The 23,567-nt window shown below is 50.4% G+C and overlaps 1 protein-coding gene and 1 long non-coding RNA gene across 12 annotated transcripts in view; both read left to right on the plus strand.

Moving 5' to 3' along the window:
• Positions 1-2,348: 2,348 nt before the first annotated feature.
• On the plus strand, positions 2,349-12,109 carry LOC131424158 (uncharacterized). Of its 3 annotated transcripts, none has more exons than XR_009226724.1 (4): positions 2,349-2,469; positions 2,703-2,779; positions 2,944-3,075; positions 3,375-12,109. It is a non-coding gene; the product is annotated as an uncharacterized LOC131424158 (long non-coding RNA). The 3 variants fall into 3 exon arrangements; XR_009226725.1 differs by lacking the exon at positions 2,703-2,779 and having other exon boundaries at positions 2,396-2,469; positions 3,375-3,541; positions 6,256-12,109; XR_009226723.1 differs by lacking the exon at positions 2,703-2,779 and having other exon boundaries at positions 2,396-2,469.
• Positions 12,110-14,678: 2,569 nt separating this feature from the next.
• The window catches only part of Shank3 (SH3 and multiple ankyrin repeat domains 3), a 57,983-nt gene continuing 49,094 nt past the window's right edge, over positions 14,679-23,567 (plus strand). For all 9 annotated transcript variants that reach the window (XM_058579112.1, XM_046443627.1, XM_058579115.1 and 6 more), the window contains exons 1-9: positions 14,679-14,963; positions 15,281-15,484; positions 16,537-16,608; positions 18,340-18,448; positions 18,522-18,673; positions 18,766-18,933; positions 19,023-19,139; positions 19,612-19,689; positions 20,584-20,650. In XM_058579112.1, coding sequence (XP_058435095.1) covers positions 14,694-14,963; positions 15,281-15,484; positions 16,537-16,608; positions 18,340-18,448; positions 18,522-18,673; positions 18,766-18,933; positions 19,023-19,139; positions 19,612-19,689; positions 20,584-20,650 — 1,237 coding nt within the window. In that variant the 5' untranslated portion in view covers positions 14,679-14,693. The remainder of the gene's footprint in view (positions 14,964-15,280; positions 15,485-16,536; positions 16,609-18,339; positions 18,449-18,521; positions 18,674-18,765; positions 18,934-19,022; positions 19,140-19,611; positions 19,690-20,583; positions 20,651-23,567) is intronic.

The raw sequence follows: 23,567 nt of genomic DNA on the forward strand, positions 1-23,567 counted from the left end.
CCAGAGTTCACAAAGGATGTGGGAATGAAGGTGAAATAGTAGACACTCCTTGGTTTAATGGAGGAAAAAGGCACCCAAAGGTTAAAGGAGGCAGGTGTGCCCAGTGCTTTGCCTGCCCAGCTGTTCCTTAACTGTCCCAACCTCCCCAAGGTATTAATGGGGTGCACTGTGGAAGGAGACACCCTTGAGAAGCTCTGGGGAGGCCAGCTAGTGTATGGCAGAGATAAAGAGGTGCTGCCTCCAAGAAGCAGGATAAAGAGACTGTGTTGGGATGGGGTTGCTGTGATGGGCAAGCCGAGTGTTGTGGCATCAGAAACCTCTTCGCTGGCCCTTTGTCTAGGACAAAAGCATTAGGCAGCATAGGGTGGGGTGGTGGAAGTAGGGTGCAAAACCTTGGATCTCAGGAATGTGTCCTGACTTGGTCACAATGCAGGGGACTGGAGTTCCTTTTGCAATTCCTGGATGTGAGTCATTCCTGGACCAGAAGCCCTCTGTCTAGGGACAGACCTGGCGGAAACACCCAAGGCCCTTTGGTCTTCCCTCAGCCTTGCTGAAGGGAGGAGCAGCCTTGGCCAGGATGGCTGGGGGAGGGGATGCTTCAAGCAAAGGGGCTGCTGGGCAGAGGGGTTTGGGAGGACAGGTGAGAGGCACATTTTGATTTGACAATGAACACAGTGGGTATGGGAATCTATCCTGTGTTAATTTCCTGGTTGTCTCATATATTGTTTGATTGATTGTTTTGAGCAGTTGGCCAGAGTTTGTGCATAATAAAAGTTTTAAAATGCATATGTGAGCTGGGGATGTAGCTCAGTAGTAGAGCACTTGCCTAGTATACTCAAACGCCTGGGTTCCATCCCCTGCATAAATAGATGAATAAATAAAGCAGAGTGTCCTGTTCATTTATGAATCTGTTTATTATATGTTTGACCAAAAAATGATTAAACATTTTTTAAATTTGTAGATGGGCACAATACTTTATTTTATTATTTATGTGGTGCTGAGGATCAAACCCAGTGCCTCACGCATGTGAGACAAGCGCTCTACCACTGAGCCACAATCCCAGCCTGAAAATTATTAAACATTATGCATATTGACTTCTGTGGCTGACTAAGAAAAGAAGATTTTCAATAATGTAAAATTGCAAAACATCTGGAAATGCTGATTTGAAATATAATAAACATTCCTTTATATGCATAGGTGAACTTCAAAGAAAACAAGGGATATATCCCTGGAGACACAAAATAAAGAGGAAGTTGAAACCAATAGGGTAAATGAGTATGAAATCTTGAACATTCTTAATACCTGGAACTTAAAGCCTTGAGTTTTAAGGCTGCATAGAAAGGAAGAGACATGGATTTGGGCACATGCAATATAATAAGTTGGAAATAAGAGTCTTATATAAAATCAGGACTTTTGAAGTCCAGAAAGACTACAGAAAAAAATATCTGCTTTCCATGAAGGAGAAATCGATGATGTTTGTAATGACCTCATCACCAAAAGTAAATCAAATCTTCTCTGAGAATGTATAGCTATAAACTTCCTTCAAATGGGTGTAGAATTTAAATATAAACTCCCTAGGTGGTTTGGAATTGAGCTGAGTTGGCTGTAGATCCTCAGCACAGGGGCACTTGGCCAGAGCAAAAATACCAGTCATCTCTAAAGGTGTGCACCCTCATTTTGACTCCTGCAAGTTCCCACAGATGAAGATTAGCCAGACATGAGATCACAATCTAAAATCACAAAACATGTAAGTATGCTTAAACTGCTAGTTAGGTAAAGGGTGTAAGGGTGTAATTAGAAAACATGAGAAGGGAATGAGAAACTATCTGAAAGGATAAGAAAAAAAAGATAAGAAAATGAACAAAATACAGCTCCAGAAATGAAAAAATACAATCAATTTTGGGAGGCTGTCGAATTCTGACTGCTGTGGCTGACTAGGAAGAGATTTCAATAATGTAATCTAAAATGCCTCTGTTGCAAAACATCTGGAAATGCTGATTTAAAGCATAATAAACATTTTCCTTCATGTGATTGGAAGAGGTTCTGTCTGTCACTTTTGTAGTGACCTGGTCACTTCCGTAGTGGCCTGGACGCTGCCCTGATCCTCAAAGTAGCAGAATGTGACTTCATGCGTAGGCATGCCTTCCTGTAGCCCCATGGACCGAGCTATGCTCACCTGTTCCTTTGTGATATTATCCCTTTACCCTATTTGGGATAGAATGTTCCATGGAAATGCCCTTTGTGTGTCCCCTTCTCTTACTCTGCCTTTGGGTGTGGCCTTCCTAGATGTCAGTCAACCTGCTGAGCGCAGACATCATGAAGCTAAACTCAGCCCCTTGAAACCTGACCCCTTGCCTCATTTGAATAGCTTCTTCTCAATAAAAGGGGCCAGCACGCGCTCCTGCTTGCCTGTGCTTTCTGTGGACTCTTAAGGTCAGAGGAGCCATCACAGGACCCCCAAAGAAAAAGGTATCTCTGTCTCTTGTGTGGTTATTTTGTGCAGCCCAGTTCCCCTGGAGTGACCCTGAGTGCTTTTGTCGCTGGGAATTCGACAATCAATAATTAAAATTTCTTTTTTTTTTCCTTCCTGGAAAATAGTTTTTATTTTTATCTATTTATTTTTGTAGCACTGGGGAGTGAACCCAGGAGTACTCTACCTTTGAGCTTTAGCCCAGCTCTTTTCATTTTTTATTTTGAAACAGGTTCTCTCTAAGTTGCCCAGAATAGCCTTGAATTTAGGATCCTCCTGCCTCAGCCTTCTGAATCCCTAGGATTACAGGTGTGCAACACCATGCCAGCCTTCTTTTAAAAGGCTGAATATTATTCTATTGTGTATATATGCCACACTTTATTTATTTATTCATATGTTGATGGACTGCTGATTCCATTTTTTTGGTATTGTGAATAATAAAATTATTATTATTATTATATTTCAATGGGCAGGTTCAATAGCAGATCAGTCACAGCTAAGAATTATTCAATTGGAAGATGGTTCTGAAGAAATGATCCAGAATACAGAATAGTCAGACTGGAAGATGAGAACACTTTATAGAAGCTAGAAGGAGAAGGTCTAATGTATGTAAGAGTTTTAAATCACTTTTTAATTCCACACTTTAAAATTTCATCAAGTATATTCCCAGTGGCATCACTGTCCGTTCCCAGAGCTCTTCCTCATCAGAGTCTCTGGGCCTGCCTCCCTGCTCCAGCCCTTGCCCTGGCCCCTCTCACCTTGGTCCTGAGTTCTCTGTGAATGTGCATGTTCTAGACACTCTGCATAAATGCAATCATACAACATCTGCCCCTTTCTATCTGGCTATTTTATGTTAGGTGATGTTTTCAACACTCATCCATAAACTCTGACAATTTGTGTTTAGATGGGGTCTCACTATATTGTCCAGATTGGTCTTCTTCTATCACTTTTATGCAACACTATAAGAGAAGAAGAAACAGGAAGCATAAGAATTCAAGAGAGGAAGTAAAACCATCTCTATTTGCTGACAACCTGATTACGTGGAAAATTCCAAGGAATTTATGCATGCATGTGTGTATATATACTGTATTATAACTCAGCACATTTTATTTCTTTGTTTGTTTGTATTTTGCTGGGGATTGGACCTAGGGCCTCAGGCATGCCAGGCAAGTGCTTTATCACTGAGCTACACCCCAGCCCTTGGCACAATCTGAAAGGTCACAGGCTATTGTGTGTGTATACACACACACACACACACACACACATACACACAGTTGTTTCTTTGTTAGCAACAATTGGAAAAATAAAAGTTAAATGAAATTTCATTTACAATAAATATGTGAAGTTAAAAATCTTAGGACTAAACTTGACAAAAATGTGTCGGAACTGTACACTGAAAGCTATTAAGCTTTGCTGAGATAAACTGGACAAAATAAATGAGGCAATATACCATGCTCAATTGGGTGATACAGTGTGGCTAAGATGTTCACACTTATAAATATTTTTATGATTTAAAACAATATCAAATTCCCCAAAAGTTTTTATTTTGGTAAAAATTGACAAGCTTATTCTAAGATTTTTAAGAAATAAAAATGACCTAGAATAGTTAACAAAATTTAAAAAGAACAAAGTGGTTGGACTTATACTATCTGATTGGAAAACTTACTATAAAGTTTCAGAAATTAAACAGGGTGATATTAAAGGAAGTATATAAATTTAGATCAACAGAAAAGAATAGGGAGTCCAGAAATAGACCACACATATGTGGTCAACTGACTTTCAACAAAGGTGCCAGAGGCAATTCAGCGAGAAAGGAAAGTCCTTTAAAGGACGGTGCTTAGAGAGACCTAGAATAGTCAGATCCATGCTGACAGAAAGTGGGACAGGGCAGGAAGGGCTGGGAGAGGGGATGGGCAATGGCCACAGGGGGAAATGTGGGCTTGGCATGAGCAGATGGCTGCACAAGTGTGCCGCACTCGACAGAACTGTACCCACAAACACATCATAGTGGAAGCACCGTGGTTCTGGGACTGAACAACCCGGGCGTTGCACCACTGAGCTACACCCAGCCCTTTTTATCAAATTAATTTATTTTTTGACACAAAGGACTAAACCTGGGAGTGCTTTACCACTGAGCTACAGCTCCAGCCCATTTTATTTTTTGAGACAGGGCTTTGCTAAGTTGCCCATGCTACCCTTGAACTTGCAATCTTCCTGCCTCAGCCTCTTGAGTTTCTGGGAGTAGAGGTGCCCAGCTAACATGGAAAATTCTATAATGAGCATATTTTGACACAATAAACATAACATGGTTCTGGAACAAATGAACATTTCATAAGAAACATACAAACATCAACTTTTCTTGACACCAAAACTAGAATTTAATTTTAATCAAAGACCTAAATTAAAAACTAAAACTGCTGGGGTATAGCTTAGTGGTGGGGGTCGTGCCTAGCATGGGTCAGCCCCTGGATTTAATTCTTAGCACCACACACACACACACATACACACACACAAAAAAACCCAAAAAACAAAACAGAAAAAAAATTGTGATAGTGTCATAGGAAAAGATTTCTTACATTAGACCCAAAGAATATTACTAGTGAAAGAGAAACAGATAAAATTGTATTCTATGAAAGCATTAGCTTTTTTAAAAAAGAGAGATTATAATGAAAATGAAAAGGAAAGCTATGAAATAGAGAACTTTTGTAACACATATATAGTAAAAAAATGTTTGTCCAGAATACATAAAGAGTTCCTAAATGTCAGTCAAACTACCCATTTAAAAAAATGAGCCATAGACTAGAACAGACACTTCACAAAAGAAGATACTTGAATGGCCAATAAGAACATGAAAAGAAGCTCAGTCTTATTAACAATCAAGAATGCAAATCTAACCCTTCAAAGAGATAGCACTAGATATCCGTTAAAATGGCTTAAGTCTGAAGGGCTGACAATGCCACGAGTGGACAGGGGCAGGTCATGCAGGAAATGGAACAAGGTGGATGTTAAGTGCAGTACCATGCTAGAAAAATTGCTTGCCAATATCTTTACAAGTTAGCATGCATCTCCATAAGGCATGGCTATTCTACCTCTAAGTATTCATCCAAGAAAAATGAAACAGGCAGTGCTCACATCTGTGATCCCAGTGACTGGGGAGGCTGAGGCAGGAGTTTCCCAAGTTCAAGGCCAACTTGGGCACTTTCGTGAGACCCTCTCAAAACAAACATAAAAAGGAATGTAGCTCAGTGGCACAGCACTGCTGGCTTCAGCCTCCAGTACTGTAAAAAACAAAGCTACGGATGCACAAATGTGTACAGCAGTTTTATTCATGATTGTTCCAAACAGGAGACAACCAAATGTGCATATCACAGATGATTTGACAAGCAAAATGTGGCATTTTCATAAAATGGAATACTACTTGGAAAAAGAAGAAAGAACCAAGTAGGACTGATCCTTAGGAGGGTTTCCTTGGGGTAGAGGGCACTCTGGCAGAAAGTAAGCCATGTCCCTGAGGAAGGGGCTGGGACACTCTCCCACAGGGAATGGAACACAGGGCTTCCTCCAGGCTAGGCAAGTGCTCTACACTGAGCAACACTCCAGACCCTTTCATTGTTTTTAGACGGGGTTTGATAGGTTGCCCAGGCTGCCCTGGGACTTGAGACCCTCCTGCCTTAGTAGCCCAAGTAGAATCACAGCCTGCATCACCCCCTGACTCCCAAAGGGTTTGAATCCCTAATCATCATTTTTGAAATTTGACAACTGTTGTGCTTCTGCTTTTCTTGCAGTTTGGCTTTAGGAGCCAACACACTTCCCGACTTCCAGGCTGAAAGTGGGCACAGCAGGGTGCAGGGCTGGCCTTGGGACCGGTGTGTTGATGGGCACCCGGCTCAGCGTCAAGGATCCAGGTGGCCTGTGGGACTTCTCGCCCTCCTCTCTCTCGCCTGCTCAGTTAAAGTGGGGACGGTAACACAACTGTTTCATTGTCTCATTCATGCTGGCCACAGGCAGGGCCTGCTTGGACGCTGTCTATGAAGCAAAGTGCCAGTCCCCAGAGACTCGCCATTAGCTCCCAGCCTCTGGGGTGAGTGCGCTTCAGTCGGGAGCTAGTTCAGGTGCAGTTCCTGTCTTCTCCACCAGGGAAAGGTGCTCTGATAGATGCCCTTCACAGGCGGCAGCTGGTTGTATATCGTTAGAGCTTTAGATTTAAAGCATTATTCTCCCACGAAATGTGGAATCAAAATTGAGATATATGTCTAGTTAAGTTCACACTTAGAACTCCAAGTTTCGTTCAAGGCTGTTTTGCCCAGGTGTTTACCTGACCTCCCTCTCAAGGCCGTTGACAATTTATGATCTATGTGTAAATTTTTATAATTGTGGTAAAAAACAAAACAAAACAAAATTCTCCACTTGAGCCATTTTTAAGTGTACAGTGATAATAAAAAGGAACTGTATACATTTAAAGTCAATAAATAATATCCCATTGCTGGAAGACAGGAACAGGGACTGGGAATCGACTGGCAACTTACAGGAATTTTTGGAAGACTGATCAGACAGGATCAGAGAGAGAAGTTAACACAGCCAGAGTTGGCTGTATATCCTAAACGTCAGCCTGGCTGCTGAAAAGACAGCAGTCTCAGAGTAGTGGCCCTACCAGGATGGAGTGGGATCAGCTAACTCCAGCTGCAGGGGACACAACTGCCCCTGAAGTACAGGGGAGAGGGTTAGAAAGGCCTCGCAGCCAGAGAAAGGGAGCTATCCCTGTGGATAGGGCTTATCTTTAAAATAAAGTTTAAAACAAGATAAAATCAAGTAAAAGCTGTGCATGGTGGCTTGGAAGTGCTCAAGAACCTCAGTGAATCACCTGTTTTTATAATTGCTATTGCATATTTCCTTTCAATTTAAGCAAGTTTTGTCATGATCTTCTGGTGAAAAAGTCTGGGACAATGTAGCCACTGCCGGTCACACCATCTTTGGACCTTGGACTGCATCACACTGTGGTCCTCAGGGTTAAGAAAGTCAATAAGTAAACATAAGAAAAGTCCTGAACTAGCTGTATCATCAAGGTGAGTCAGGATTCCCACATTAATCCAGGCCTACGGTGAACTCATGGCCCCCAAGAAAGTCTATAGACATCCCAAGAAGCAGAGTCTATAGACATCCCAAGAAGCAGACCATCAGAAAGTTCACATAACAAAACAATGGACTAGAAACTTTAAATATATATATTTGAAAAGCTAAAAACAAAAGAAACTAGGCACTGTGGTGCACACCTGTAGTTCTAACAACTCCAAGGCTAAGGCAGGATGATTACAAGTTCTGGGCCAACCTGGGCCACTTATTGAGACCCTGCCTTCAAATAAAAAATTAAAAAGGGCTGGGGATGTAGCTCAGTGGTAGAGTGCTCCTGGGTTCAATCCCCAATACCACCAAACACATACATACATACATTTATACGTTAAAAAAAAAAAAATACTTTGAAAACTTGCTTTATGTAAAAAGCCAAAAAGTCAACATAAAAAAAACAGCAAGCAGGGCTGGAGTTGTGGCTCAGGGGTAGAGTGGTCGCCTAGCACATGCAAGGCCCTCTGTTCAATCCTTAGCACCACATAAAAATAAACAAAGTAGTTTTTTTTTTAAAGCTCTTATCCTGAAAAAAAAAATAGCAAGCAGATTTAAGAATACAGCTTCTCAAAATAAAATCTATGGTCATTGAAACTGGAAGCTAAACACGGTCAAGGGTGAGTGTCATGGAAGCCATGACTGTGAAAGTCACTCAGAATGCAGCACATTCAGGAAAAAATTTCACAGGACCGAGAGGAAAGTAGCTATCAACACAGAATTCTCCACTTGCTCAATTATCATTCAAGAATAACAGCGAAGTTAGACAATTCAAAGCAAGATGGAGGGGGTTTGCCACTAACAGAAACTGAGAAAATTTCTAAAGGATGTACTTTCAGGAGGAAGAAAATTGAACCCAGAAGGAAAGAATGAGGTGTAAGAAAGAATACTGAGCAACAAAATTGATTATGTGAAAAATCTGAGTATTCCCTATTAGTGAGAATAATAACAAGAATGATTTAGAGGTAAAAGCAACATGGTGACAAACCTACATAATGGAGTTTGGTATTCTAAATTCTTTATATTACCTGGAAAAATAAACTGACACTAATTGACTTTGGGCCTTGTTAATGATGCTTGTTGAAAATTTAAGTGTAATTATGAAAATGATAGAGAATGTATAACTTCTAAACCACTGGGAGATGAGGGAAAGGGGAATTAAAAAAACCCTGATCATTTTAGTGGAGGGCAGAAAGGAGAAAAAAGCAGCATACAGAAAAAAGGAAGAACACAAAATTGATAATAAGAATCAGTTAAGATGTATCAAACACAGGAACTCACGATTGTAGCTGTAAACCTCCTCACCTTGTGTACCTAAGAACACGAAGACAAAGGAGAAGGAAGGAAAGAGATTGGGGGCCCATACTCATGGAAACAGGCACTGCAGCTGCACTAACTTTGAAAAAGTATAACCAAAGCATGAAGCATTACTGGATAGAGTGGCTGAGCAATGATAAAAGGAAAAACTTGTCAGGAAACAAAAAATAATTCTTGTTTTTTGTGGAGGTACCTGGGATTGAACTCAGGAGCACTTGACCACTGAGCACATCCTCAGTCCTATTTTGTATTTTATTTAGAGACAGGGTCTCACTGAGATGCTTAGCAGCCTCACTTTTGCTGAGGCTAGATTTGAACCCGTGATCCTCCTGTCTCCCGAGCCACTGGAATTACAGGTGGGTGCCACTGCGCCTGGCAGGAAAATAAAATATTTCTAAACCTAAGAATGTTTATTACAAGGCCCCCAAATATACAAAACCAACATGGGCAAAGTTCCAAGGAGAAATGGGTAAAGCCACCACCCCAGCAGAGATGTGTTCTGAGACAGGTCTCACTGTGCTGCCCAGCCTGGTTTTGCTATCCTGAGCTCAAGCAGTCTTCCTGCTTCAGCCTTGCAAGTAGCTGCAACCACAGGGTAGGACAGGAATCTTAACACTCCTTTCTCAGCAATTTATGAATGAAGAAGACAAAATATTAGTTAGGTATAGAATATTTGAGTAACATAATTAAGGACCTTAGTCTAATAGATACTACATATTTCTGAATACATACACACACCGTCTATATGAATTAATGGATGCAAGGACATGTACTTGCATCTACTAATTCCTGTTGAAAAGAGACGAAATATTTACAAAAATGGGCCATGTACCAGGACACAAAGACTCCATAGAATCCCCAATATTAGTATGATCTAGACCATCTTTTTTGACCACAATGCAGTCATATGAGAAATCAGTAATGAAGAAATCATTTTGAAAAACTAGTACATATTTGAAAATTTAAATAAGCATAGTCTTCAGTCATTTACAAGCTAAAATATATAACTGATGTTAGAAAATTATTACTTATTAGCACTTAAGGAACAAGTGGCACCTGAAAATTTACAGAACCAAATGTATGAGGAAAGAATTATTTTAGAAAAGGAGAACTACTAAAAATTAGTAAGTGCTTAGCTTCATTACTTAAAAAAAAATCAAAACTATTAGTGGCTAAGAATGTAGCTCAGTTGTAGAAGGCTTGCATAGAATGCATGAGGCCTGGATTCAATACCCCGTACACACACACACACACACACATACACACACAAATCATAACACAAAAAGTAGAAAAAATAAACATAAGAATAGAATAAAATGAAATAGAAAACAGATTAAAAATGGAAAGCTGGTCAGACCCAGTGGCACATACTTATAACACCAGAAATTCAGGAAGCTGAGGCAGGAGGATCCCAAGTTGACTATCTCAAAATAAAAAGGGTTGGGGATGTAGCTCAGGGGTAGAGTAACCCTGGGTTAAATCCCCAGTGCCATAATAAAAATAAATAAATAAATAGATAGATAGATAGGAAAACTGAGTCTAAAAGAAAATAAAAACCTCAGTGTATTTCTAGAAAAAGGAAACTTAGATTCAAGGTGAAATAGACTCTGAATATACCTTTGGATGTTATATAACTACAAGCAATTAAAAAAAAAAAACCCACTCATGATTGATGTGGTTGGGCAGACTTGTAATCCTAGCTATTTCAGATGCTGAGGCAGGAGGATTCCTGGGCTATTTATTTATTTATTGGGGGTCCTGGGGATTGAACTCAGGGGCACTTGACCATTGAGCCACATGCCCAGCCCTGTTTTGTATTTTATTTATTTATTTATTTATCTTTTAAAATTTTAATATTTTTTTAAGTTTTGCGCGGACACAACATCTTTGTTGGTATGTGGTGCTGAGGATGGAACCCGGGCCGCACACATGCCAGGCGAGTGCGCTACCGCTTGAGCCACATCCCCAGCCCCACTATTTTGTATTTTATTTAGAGACAGGGTCTCACTGAGTTACTTGGCACCTTGCTTTTGCTGAGGCTGGCTTTGAACTCACGATCCTTCTGCCTCAACTTCCTGAGTTGCTGAGATTACAGGTGTGTGTCACCGTGTCTGATTCCTAGGCGATTCAGCAAGACACTGTCTCAAAATTGAAGAATGGGCTGGGGAAGTAGTCAGCGGTAGAGCCCTTGTCTAGCTTGGTGCGAGGCCTTGGGTTTAATCTCCAGTCCCATCAAAGCCAAAACCAAACCCCTACTCAAAAGAATGCACCAGGTCCAGACGGTGTCATAGTCGGCTGAGCACTCCAGGGTTCCTGCCTTACAGACCACTCTGGAGAAAGTCTGATGTGAAGGGGAAAAGCACTGGACACATCAGTGAACCAGACAGGTAAGATCTGTCTGCACAGGGAACCCACCTTCTGGCAGGAAAAGAAAGATGCTGAGCAACAAATGAGTGGATCAGTCTAGAAGCCAAGAGTGGCTTCAGGAGAAAGCAGATCAAAGTGAGAGGTGAAGGAGCCAGACGGGTCTACACTGGAGAGAGGCAGGCTGGGAATGGGAAGCAGCTAGGGTCTGGCTCAGTGAAAGCCTGCCTTGTTGTCATGGAAACTAGTGGGGGCAGGGAGGAGTCAAGGGACAGGACAGAATCCTGCTTGGGCAGCCTGCAGCAAGGGGGTCTTCTGGGGCATGCTGATTGAGGGAACAGGCCTGGGGCAAGAAGCCAGAAGGAGGGTAGGGTAGGATCTGGGTGACCAAGTTGACCTGTGGGAGTGACAGATAGGGGAAAGGGACAATCCCAGCTAGGCTGCCGGGAGGCGGAACCACCAGGCAAAGAGGAGCCTCGGGTGAGGTGAGGTCACCTGGATGGCCTCAAGGTGGGATCCTGAGTGTGGAGGGCCCAGAACTTTGAGGGTTTGACTTGCCTGAGGTCTGCAATGCCTGGAGTGATCACTGAAGCACAGGTGGAAGGTCACAGGCAGTGACATTTGGCAGTGGCCTTTGCGCCTGGGAGCTACTTCAGGGCAGAGGTCTGAAGCCTGTGCCCCAGGCCAGGCACTATTCTGGGTGCTTTGCCCCCAAGTCCCATGAAGCTTGCTGTGTCTGACAGTTTGGTGGGGAAGAAGTAGGGATGGCAAAAATCATGGTCTTCCGGGAACTTTGGTCCTGATGGAAAAGTGGGGCCAGCAGAAGGGCCTAGTATCTGGTGTGGGGTTAGGTGGAGTGGCGGGGGAACTGGGGTAGGGCAGGCCAAGGATGGCCCTGACTGGGAGGTGGGGGCTGTTCAGGAGGCTTGTGGGGAGGAGCCTGGGATTACTCGCAACAAAACCAGGGCAAAGACACCCAACCAGCTTTCTCCTTCAGAACCTTCAGGAAGACATCTGGTGTGCAGGGCCCAGGCATTATTAGTTCTGCCATCTGCCAGGTGGCAGGGGAACTGGAGGACCACGGAGATCTGCTATTCATTCATTATGCACCAGGCGCTGTGTAGAGCACATGCTTTGTGTCACCCTGGGCAGTGTGAGGGCCAGCTGAGGAGACCACCGGTCTGCAGGCTACCAGGCGTTGAAGCTGTGACATGTCCTCCCCAAAGGCTCGCACAGCAGCAGCTACAGATGTAGGGAGCTGGCAGGAGAGGCTGCAAGGGCCCCCATGAGATCCAGTCTGGGCAGGTGGTCCAAAGGCTCTGGCTCGGGGGCTCTGGGTCCATCCAGGTCCATCCCTGCAGATTTGCAGGGAGCCAAGGAACAGCCAGGAGGCTCTAGACTGTTCTGCTGATTGTGGAGCAGGCCTTCTCCCCTTCCAGTCCTACTGCTGGTAGACTCTCACATCTATCACAGCTGGCTGCATCCAGGGTGCTGAAAGGCTGGGTCAAGGGCTAGGGGAAATTTGTGTGTGTGTGGGTGGGTGGGGGCCTGGGCCAAGGGAGAGGGAAAAGAGACAGGGCAGGAAGGCGGTGGAGGGTGGAGACGCCAGGGGTGGACAGCCCTAGTTTCCTCTCCTGAGGTAAGCTGCAGGAAACCCAGCCCTCCGGCTTCCCAAGGTGCTTCCTGCAGATAAGAGAGACTCCTGGGCCCCTTCCTGCTCCCTGCTCCCAGCCCCCTCCTCCCATCCTGTCTCCACACCAGGGGATCCTCAACTGCACCACTCAGGCCACACCAATGGCCTTGGGAGGGGCCTGCTAGGGCTTCACTTCCCTGTCAGGGAGGGTCCATCCAGGCTGGAGGGCAGGCACACCCACAGACAGCGCTGGAGTCTCAGCTCGGCCGGGTCACTGGTGTCCTGGGGAGGTAGAGATTGTTCCTCAAAGGGTAGCGGAGCAGGAGCAGGGAGCCAGTGGTCCCGGGGAAGAGATCCCTCCTCTGGCGGGGTTGGTGAGAAACCCCCTGCATGAGTCAGTTAGTGCTTTTTGATGGGGCAAGGGGAGTTAGGTGGATCTGTGGAGAATGGGGGCTTCTTCTGGGGTTTTCAATCACTATTCTGTGTGGTGTCAGGGTATTTCTCAGATGGCCCAGGTTGCCACGGAGAGGGATAGGGAGGTTTTCTGTGTTCGGTGGGACTGGGCAGTCCAAGGTTATTCCTGGGAGCTCCAGAGTAACCAGTTTTGTGAGGGATCCAGGGCTGCTAGTGGAGAAAGTGGGGGAGGCTGGTGCTTAGGGGCTGTTTTCCACCAGAGGCAGAGGGCTTCCAGCCAGGCTGTTCCTGAAGGTGATCCAGTGGGTGCGTCAGGGGGTGAGTGGATCACTGCGGAGTCGGGGGCTTTTTTTTTGGGGGGGGGTGTCGGTGCACGTATGCAAGGCAGGAATGGTCTCCGGGACCCAGGGCTGCTCGGTCCTCGGGGATGCGCGAAGCGCTGGGGGCCTGGGCATTTCCGCGGCTGTGCTGTGCGAGGCCGGGGCTGGCACGCGCCACGCGGGCGGCGCCTGAGCTAGTTTCCTCGCTGCGCTCCCCTCCTCCGCCCACTCAGCCCTCCTCCCGCGTTGCCACGACAACGCGCGAAACTAAAATTCACTTCCCCGTCGCAGGTGGAGACTAGTGGCGCCCCCTCCCCTAAGCCCTTCTTGCAGGTCGCGCCCCCATCCTCCCGTCGCTAAGGTGACGGGAAAGGGGCGCCTGGCGACGGAGGGGGCGGCCGCAGAAGGGGACCTGGGGGCCACAGTGAAGTCCCAAACTCCGCCGCGGGGTGCCGCGGGACCCCGCTGGGCGCGGTCCGAAGGCTGATGCGGGGGATGCGGGGGGGTTCTTTCCGCGGGGCAGACTAGAGCCTACCCCGCGCGGGGCGCGCTACCAGTCGACCCCATCGCTGGGGCAGGGTTGACCCCCCCAGCCCCCTCGGGGCCTGGAGTGGGGGTCGGCAGAGTGCCGAGAGGTCGCCATCCCGGAGGAATAATTCTCCTTGTTTCTTCCCCTGCCTGGCCTGTGGTCCTGCCCCGACGCGGCCCCCACCCAGCTCCAAGACCCTCTGCCGTCCCTCGCCCGGTGGTCCGCGACGCTCGCCCGCAGTGGAAGCGCGGCGTGGCCCTCGCCGCTCAGTCACTCCCCCGCGAGGGCTAGGGCGCCTACATCCCGGAGCAGCCCCTGGCCCCCGCCCCACGTGCGGACCCCCGCCCTCCTAGCCGACTGCCCCAGCGCGCGCGGGACCCGGAGAGAACCCCTGCGCTAGGTCCGGGGCCTCCCGCCCCCGCCGCCGGCGCGGCCCCCTCGCCACCCCCGCCTCGCTCCCGGCTCAGGCCCCCTCCCCCCGCCGCCCCCGCCCCCGGGGAAGGCAGGCGCCGAGCGGAGCCGGGGCCGATGCAGCTGAGCCGCGCCGCCGCCGCCGCCGCTGCCGCGGAGCTCCCGGAGCCGCTGTCCCCTGAGCCGGCCCCGGCCCCCCCCGGCCCCCTCCCGCGCAGCGCGGCCGGCGGGGCTCCGGCGGGGGGCCAGGGGGGGCCGGGGCGCCGCGCGGAGTCCCCGTGCGCCCGTCTCCCGGTCGTGGGTAGCCCCGGCGCCGGCGCGGGGATGGACGGCCCCGGGGCCAGCGCTGTGGTCGTGCGCGTCGGCATCCCGGACCTGCAGCAGACGGTGAGCCCCCGAGACCCTGTCGCGCCCCTAGTGGCTCGATCGCTATGCCCCCGCCGGGCGCGCTCAGCGCCCAGGACCCCCGGCCGCGGCTACTCACCCCTCCCCCGCCGCCTCCACGGGACCCTCCCCATCTCTGGGTGGGGGCGGGGCCCGGGGAAGCCCAACCCCGGGGCGGGGCCTCGGCCGCAGTGCTCGGAGGCGCGGGTCTCGGCTCCGCTCCGAGCCTCGGGCTCCCTCCGGCGGGGCGCGGCGCGCGGCGCCCTGCGCGGGACCGGCCGGGCGGGTGGATCCCTGCTCACGATCCCGCTCCGCCGCAGAAGTGTCTGCGCCTGGACCCGACCGCACCCGTGTGGGCCGCCAAGCAGCGCGTGCTCTGCGCCCTCAACCACAGCCTGCAGGACGCGCTCAACTACGGGCTCTTCCAGCCGCCCTCCAGGGGCCGGGCCGGCAAGTTCCTGGATGAGGAACGGCTCCTGCAAGAGTACCCTCCCAACCTGGACACGCCCCTGCCCTACCTGGAGGTGTCGAGCGGGCCCGGGGCGGGGGTGGGGGAGGCCGTCAGGGTGCGACCCCCAGCGCCGTGGCAGGAGTGGTGAAGGGCACAGCAGTGAGAAACACGCGGGGAATGAGTTGGAATGGTAGCAGTGCGCTGTGAGCGGTGTGTGCAGTGGGCAGTGGGCAGTGTGAGCAGCTTCGTGCGGGATAAGCAGTGTTGCAGTGTGGGCAGGGAGACTAGTGTGGACAGTGTATGTGGTGCGTGCAGCAAGCCCTGTGGGGGGTACACAGTGAGCAATGTGCAGCACATGCAGTCAGCGCGCGCGTGGTGTGAGCAGTTTGAACAGCATGTGCAGTGAGCATCCAGTATTGCTCCGCAGTGAGGAGTGTGAGAAGTGAGTGCCCCGGGGGCTGGGGGGTGTGAACACCGTTATCTGTGTGCAGTTTGTTCCCTGCCCCCCACTGAGAGGTCTTCTGAAGTGGACCTGAGTGTACTCTGCTCAGTCATGACGTAAAGGTGCCCTTCCAGGAAGGGGGGGGGGGGTTACAGAGACTGAGTCATGATAGTGAAGTCTTGTAGTTTGGGGAAGGGGGAGGGTGATAACCTCAATGGGCACTGAATTAAGAGGGTAGCTGAGGTCAAGGTTGACCTGACTTTCATGGTGACATAGGGAAGTCTTAGAGGGGTTAGAGAGGGGATATCTAGGAAGGTAAGACTGGTAGCCGATGTTGGGAGAGGAGTGGGATTTCCCAGGGAATATTGGGGATGAGAATGAGTCAGGGTAGGAGCCTGCCACTTAAGATCGCCAGGTACTTGCCTTTCATGGTGCCACATGCCACGTTCAGTGTGCTGGGTAGGTGACAGCTGTCAGCTGTGTGTCTACCATGGTAGTGTGTGCCTGGGCCTTCCATGGCTGTTAAGTGGCAGTGCCCTTGACAGATGTGTATAGGAGGGCTCTGTGATGGTGAGCACTGTGTGTATGTGTGTGTGTGTGTGTGTGAGACTGCAGATGATGGTGGTCGCCACTTTCTTCACTGGGATGGGTACCTTTTCTCCACCTTTTCTTTATCTGAGCAGTTTCGATACAAGCGGCGTGTTTATGCCCAGAACCTCATTGATGACAAGCAGTTTGCAAAGCTGCACACAAAGGTAAAGATATCATTATGGGAAGGGGACCCCATGGCCACTGTCCCCACCTCTAGCTTAGGGCTGACCCACTGATCCCCCCTCCCCTCCCCCCAAGGCCCATTCTGTTGTCAGAGGTCCAGATGTGGGTTTTGGAGCTACTGGAAGGCTGGGTACAGATTCCAGGACCATGGCCAGAGATGGCTAGTCCTGTATTGGCTCCAGTCAGATCAGACTCTCGTTATCCCCTGGCCTAGTGGGTGGAGTGTCCTGTGAGAGGCAAAGCAGACAAGCATCTGATGTGTTGATTGTTGGGGACAAGAGGCCCAGTGCTTATTACCACCTGGTGCTGAGAAGTGTTGTCATTAGGCATCTCAAGGATGCTCTCCCTAGAGGGACTCTCGTTACTCTATTTCATGTGAGCAGACTGCATGGCAGAGGGGTCAAGTCACCTACTTGTGACTGTGCAGCCAAAAGCTGGGCCCAGATCTGTCTGACTCTGCCCTGTTCCTGGCTCATGCATGAGGTGTCTGTATTGTTGGGTGCCACCTCCAGGGGGTCCTGATCTTATGAAATTTGGGGGGCATTGCACTACTTCCTCTGAATGTGCTGGGGGAAAGATGGGTGTCTTGGCCTCCCCCATGGGCAGATTCCTTGACCCCTCACCCCAGCTCTGTGGCCTAGTGTGTGTTTGTTTGCTGGACACTTGCTAGTTGGACCTGGAGCGGAGGTTAGGGTCCCTGTGCCAAGACTCCACTCATGACCCCAGATTTTCAGGCTTCTGAACCAGGCATTTCTGCCGTCTAGGGCAGGTGGTGGTCAGTGGCTCTGGCTCTGTGGCCAGGCAGGCATCATGTAAGAAGATCCTGCTTTCCTCCATTGCTCCTTTGTGATTCTGTCACTTAGGCCACTGCCCCATATTGGCTTTCTCCTGACTTCTTCCTAGTGACCAATAGAACACTAGTGTCTACTCCTTAGTGAGTCCTGCTTGCTTTGGGAATGCACTGGAACTCCTCACCACAGCCCTGCGTCCTGCTCTGGGGTTCCCCTGGCCTTGTACTCCCCCTTCCAGTCCTGGGGCTGGCTGAGGTCTCTCCCCTGAGCCTTTGCACAGACCCTTCCCTTGGCTGGAGTAGCTTTCCTCCAGTTTTATCGCCCCAACCCATGGCAGTGTCCCTAGCTGCCCCCTCCTGCCCTGCTGCATGCTGAGTGTCCAGAGGCCCTGGGCCTTTTGTGTGGTGTTCCTGCCATGTGGGCGCAGGAGGCTTTGTTGAGCGAACTGACTCAGGACTGGGAAAATGGATAAAAGGTGGCCCCCAGGGTCAGCCAGGGGGTGGGCTGGTGAACAAGGACTAGAGAAGAGGTCTTGGGAATGATGAGCATTTGGGTTGCCATAGGGCTAGCTCAGGGCTCTTCTACTCTGGTCATGTTGGGCACAGGAGCCAGGAGACAGAGCAGGACAGTGACTGAGGTTGAGGATGTGAACTTGCTTGGGCTGTGGCTGTGGCAAGGCTGGCTGAGCTGATTGCTGTGGGAGGATGTGGGTATCAGGACTCAGGGCAGGGCTTTGAGTGGCACCATGGGCTCAGCCAAGCTGGAATCGTAGCTGAGGCATGGTGTAGGGCTGAGGGTGGACCAGCTGGGTGACAGGTCAGACTGCTGGGGGTGGTGCATCTGGTGGCCTGAGGCTTACTGGAGAAAATGTGGGGTTGGGGGTCAGATGGCTGTGGTCATCTGAGACAGTTGGTATTCCAGGCAAACCTGAAGAAATTCATGGACTATGTCCAGCTGCACAGCACAGACAAGGTGGCCCGTCTTCTGGACAAGGGGCTAGACCCCAATTTCCATGACCCCGATTCAGGAGGTAAGAAGCAGAGCAGGAGGGACTGCCCTTTGAGTGGCTAGGACCCTAACTTTCATCTGTCCCTTGAACCCAGAGTGCCCTCTGAGTCTTGCGGCCCAGTTAGACAATGCCACGGACCTGCTGAAGGTGCTGAGGAATGGTGGTGCTCACCTGGACTTCCGCACTCGAGATGGGCTGACTGCCGTGCACTGTGCCACCCGGCAGCGGAATGCAGGGGCATTGACGGTCAGTGGAGGGCCGTGGGTGGAGGAGCACATGGCCTGGTGGGGCTGGAGGAAGCCAGGCCTGGCATGAACATTGAGCTGCCTCACTCTCAGACCCTGTTGGACCTGGGTGCTTCACCTGACTACAAGGATAGCCGCGGCCTGACACCCCTGTACCACAGTGCCCTGGGTGGCGGTGATGCCCTCTGCTGTGAGCTGCTTCTCCATGACCATGCGCAGCTGGGGACCACTGATGAGAATGGCTGGCAGGAGATCCACCAGGTGGGTAGAGAGTGTGCTGCAGGGCCTGGCTGTGTGCGGATGGGGGCCCAGCCTCTGTCCGGCCTCTGCAGTACTTCCCTCCTCTCTAGGCCTGTCGCTTCGGGCACGTGCAACACCTGGAGCACCTGCTATTCTACGGAGCCAACATGGGTGCCCAGAATGCCTCGGGAAACACAGCACTGCATATCTGTGCTCTCTACAACCAGGTGTGACCATACATGGTGTTCTATATGTGTGCACTGCCTGTTGGAGTGCCTCAAAGCACGCCTGTGTGCCCGCGTACACATACATGTGCATGCTGGTACACAGGTGGCTCTGTGTCCCAGCTGTGTGCCATTCCATGTGTGTCCTGTGTCCTGCAGTGAGTTGTGGTTACAGGATGGCCGTATGGGCCTTCCTGTACAGTCTGTCTCCTGAGTACAGATGTATCATGTGTGTGTACACGTAGGCCCACGAGGCCATCCTGGTGTTCACTGGGCACATCCAGACCCTCTGGGCTGCTGGGACCTTCCCAGGCATAACTACCTGGGGTTGGGGGTCAGATGGCCGTGTGCAGAGATCATGTAGATGTGAGTGCCCTATCCTACACAACTGTAGGTGCACCTCTGCGTGTGCCTCTTGCTGCACCTGGCCTGGTCTCTCCAGCCATGCAGTGTGACCCCTGCTGCCTCCTGACAGGAGAGTTGTGCTCGTGTCCTGCTCTTCCGAGGAGCCAACAAGGATGTTCGCAATTACAACAGCCAGACGGCCTTCCAGGTAGGTATGGTTCCTGGGAGTGAACTGGGGCAGCCTGTCTCTGTCGGCTTTGGTTTTCCAAACTTTGGTTCTCTGGAAGGCAACAGGGGAGAATCCACTTTCTGGATTGCTTTGGGAGGAGGTGAGCAGGATGGCCAGTGGTGGGATGTGTTGGATGCCCAGGCAGAGAGGAAGGCTGGGGGCTCCAGGCAGTGGGAGGGGCAGACAAGAAGCCCGGAGAACAGGTGTGGGCCTGATCCCCTGAGTGTGAGGCAGGGAGGCAGAGATCAAACCCCAAAGGGCACCACCCTGGCTCCTGACTTCCCCAGTGATGCCTCTGAGTTCTTTGTTTGGCCAGGCAGCCTGGAATATGTCACAGGGGCTGAGGCCATGGAGAGAGCGTGGGTCTCTTCTCAGTTGGAACACAGACCTCTGGTGAGACCTGTGGTCGTGTGGTCCAGGAGGACAGAGGCAGTGGTGCAGGGGTTTGGGCACATCTGGAAGTAGAGACGTCGGGGCCTATCAGGTGACTGGGTGACTGGCCCATCAGGGGTATAGTCAGGGAAGATGAGGGCTGCAGGTTGGCAGCTGGGGTGCCCTGGCCGACCCAGGAATGATGGTTGTGTGGAGGGGCAGGTTAGAAGTTCTGGGAGTATGTCCCAGTGTGCCTGGGACCGTCTCCTGGCTGGGAAGTCTCTTGGTCCTGGGCAGACTGGGTGGTGGGTCACTAGTTTCAGGGTTTGTGTGTAGGACCCTGTAAGTGCTGTCTGCAGCTAGTGGTGTCCCGTTGGACTGCAGTGTTGTGACTGCAGAAGACTGTGCATAGCAGCCTAGGGACCTCTGGGAGCAGCATGAGGTCGGGTGCCCCTAGACCTCCTCGCCACTCGGCGTGTCTTGACCTCCCCTTTCTCCCAGGTGGCCATCATTGCAGGGAACTTTGAGCTGGCAGAGGTCATCAAGACTCACAAAGACTCAGATGTCGGTGAGTTCTGCCCACCCATGGGCCTGTGTGGATTTGTGTGGGTATTAAAGGGCAGTAGTGGGTATTCAAGTGGCATGTCAAGGGCCCCCATCTGTAAGCCCAGGGGCATGCCCCAGAAAGGGCCTATGTTGATAAACAGATGTTTCAGTCAGGATCAAGAGCCTGGTGAGCCAGGCTCGCCCTCGGCTTAGGGTGGAACTTAGGGTCAGGGTCTGTGTTTTCTTTCTGGTCCTAGGAAGGGCCACCTGGGGGCACTGGGCTGTGGATCCCATTGCAGCCTGGAAACTGAAAGCCTTGGGAGACCACAGCCTGCTTTTAGGGTGACAGGGATATCCAGTGACGAGGGTGAAGACAGGTGGCCGGGGCAGGCCCCTGCAGTCGGGCTCTCGCACCTGGTGGCCTGTGTGTCGGGGGGTGATGTGCCTGTGAGTGACTCATGGTCCCTGGAGGAAGGCCAGGATCTGGTGGGAGCCTGGCCCAGGCAGGTGGAGGAAGGGCCAGAACACACTCTTGCCCCTTTGGGCATGTGTGCCAGGCCGGCCATCTTGTGCAGGGTGGAGGGGCTGGACTTGCAGGAGCCCTTGAGCCTCCCTCCAGGAGAGTGCTGGCCACACCCTCTAGCTGCCTGGGTGGAGTGGGCTTCTATGTCTGTGGCTCTTTCTGGAACCTGGGCCCCAGGCTCCCCTTCTGCCCTGGAGGTCTATTCTGCTGTGGCTGTGGTGAGAACCTCACGATGGTAAGGTACGAGTCTCGGTATAGTAAGGGCTGGGGTTGGACTTTGGACAAGGGTTGAGACTAAGGTTAATTTTGTGTTTAGGGTCCCTTCCTCTGTGGAATTTCCCCTGAATCACTCCTCTCCACCAAGTCCCCGGAGCCCCAGCAGGGTGAGGGCCAGGAGGACAGTGGGCAGACCCTCCACTGTAGAGGCAGCTGTGTGGAGCCCATAGGTCCTGGGTCCAGGTTCTGGCTAGGAGAGAACTGTGGGGAAGTTTGGGATTTGAATTAGGGCCAGGACAGGCTGATGGTGCACTAGAGGTGGCCTCTGGCCTGTGTCACGTGGGGGCCCTCTCTTCTGCTGTGGTGTCTGATCTGGGAAAGCTGTGAAGGTCTTGGTGCCTCACTTTCTCTTAAGTAGAGTGAGGTCTTTACCACTGTTCGAGTCCCTCTCCACTCTGGCCTCTTGCAGCTGGACTCTGGGGGGTAGGTGGCCTCTAGCTAGTTGGTTGGAGGGAGGGGGCTTGTTTGTGGTCCAGGTTGAGAGGCAAGAAGACCCTGCTGCCATCCTCCTAGGTCTCGGGGTCACCAGCGTGGAGGCTTGATGTTCTTCTAACCCAGGTGTGCTTGCTTGGTTGGGGTGAGACCCACTGTCTCTGTGCTGCAGAGTTATTTTTCAGTTTTAGGTGGACACAACATCTTCATTTATTTTCTGTGGTGCTGAGGATCGAACCCAGCGCCCCACACATGCCAGGCCAGCGAGCGCTCCGCCACTTGAGCCACATCCCCAGCCCTGGGCACACACCCTTGTCCTTTGGGCAGGAGGGGGCATTCATGAGGTTTATTCTGAGCCCCTTATCTCAAGTCACTGTCAACAACCCCCTAAAGGATGATTATTGGGCCTTTTGTTTGTTTGTTTTTTAGATAAAGAAGGAGACTAAGGCCCAGGGGGATTTGTGGCAGGGCCTGTATGTAAACCCGGGAATTCAGGGTCTGTTCTTCTTACCCGCTCCCATCTGCACACAGCTGCTCAGGGACACTCCCTGAATTGCCCCCAGGAGTCCCCCTGTCCTACTATGCCACCCCCATTTAATGACTTCCCACTTAGAATTTTAAAAAATGACCTCCCTGTTTTTGTTCAGCCACTTGTTTATGAGAGATCGACCAAAACCTGGTAGTAAGTGCCACCATTGCACATAGGAGAAGCTGGAGGGATCTGCCCACCATCTTGCTCCTTATTCCTCAGTGAAAGTATCACCTGGTGACTCCAGGGAACCCTGTCATCCTCCAGAGGCAGGACACCTCCTGCCCCTGTGTGCCTCTGGCCCACAGGGTAGCCTTCTCTTACCTTCTCAGGTATATACTCCTTGCACGTGTGTTCTCGGGGCCTTGTGGGCCATGGTGCACTTGATGAGTGCCCTGGAGCGGCACGTACTGTATAGTGACCACACTGCACACTGTCCAGTGTAGGTTCTGACCCAGCTGGCCTTGGTGGCACTGAGGTTCTGCCCTGAGCCAACTCTAGGTGCAGCAGTGTTGCGGGTCCTGCAGCCACACTGTGTGATGGGCATGGACCTGGCTTGAAAGACAATGCCCAGCAAGCATGTCCAGCCCGTAGCCCTCATCTTTTTTTTTTTTTTAATGGAAGTGAAATATACATCCTGTAAAATTTTGATTGAATAGTTCTGTGGCCTTTCTTATATCCACAATGTTGTGCAACCAATTCTTTTGAACCTCAAAACATTTTTATCTTCCATAACTACCACAGATGTGCTAAGCAGTCATTCTGCAATGCCCTCTCCCCAGCCTGTTGGCATACACACACTTTCTGTCTCTGTGGATTTACCTTTTTTGCTCTTTCATGTAACCAGAATGTGCAGGGTGACTCTGTGTTTGGCCTCTTTAACTCAACATGTGTTTGACCTTCCTCTATCTTGTAGGGTGTTTCACTGCTTTGTTACTTTTTATGGCTGAATAATATTCCATTGTTTTATGTGACATGTTGTTTATCCATTCATCCTTTGGTGGATATGTAGGTTGTTTCTACCTCCCTCCTGCCACTGCCCCTGGCTTGGTACTGGGGATTGAACCCAGGGGTGCTCTACCCCTGGGCTATATCCCCAGCCCTTTATTTTTATTTAATTTTAAATTTTTTGGTGATACTGGGGCTTGAACCCAGGGCTGCAAGCTCTCTGTCAGGAGT

Source organism: Marmota monax, unplaced genomic scaffold (assembly GCF_021218885.2).
Source record: "Marmota monax isolate L192 unplaced genomic scaffold, Marmota_monax_Labrador192_F-V1.1 WCK01_AAM20220418_F8-fsc00234, whole genome shotgun sequence".
In the NCBI taxonomy this organism is placed as follows: domain Eukaryota; kingdom Metazoa; phylum Chordata; class Mammalia; order Rodentia; family Sciuridae; genus Marmota; species Marmota monax.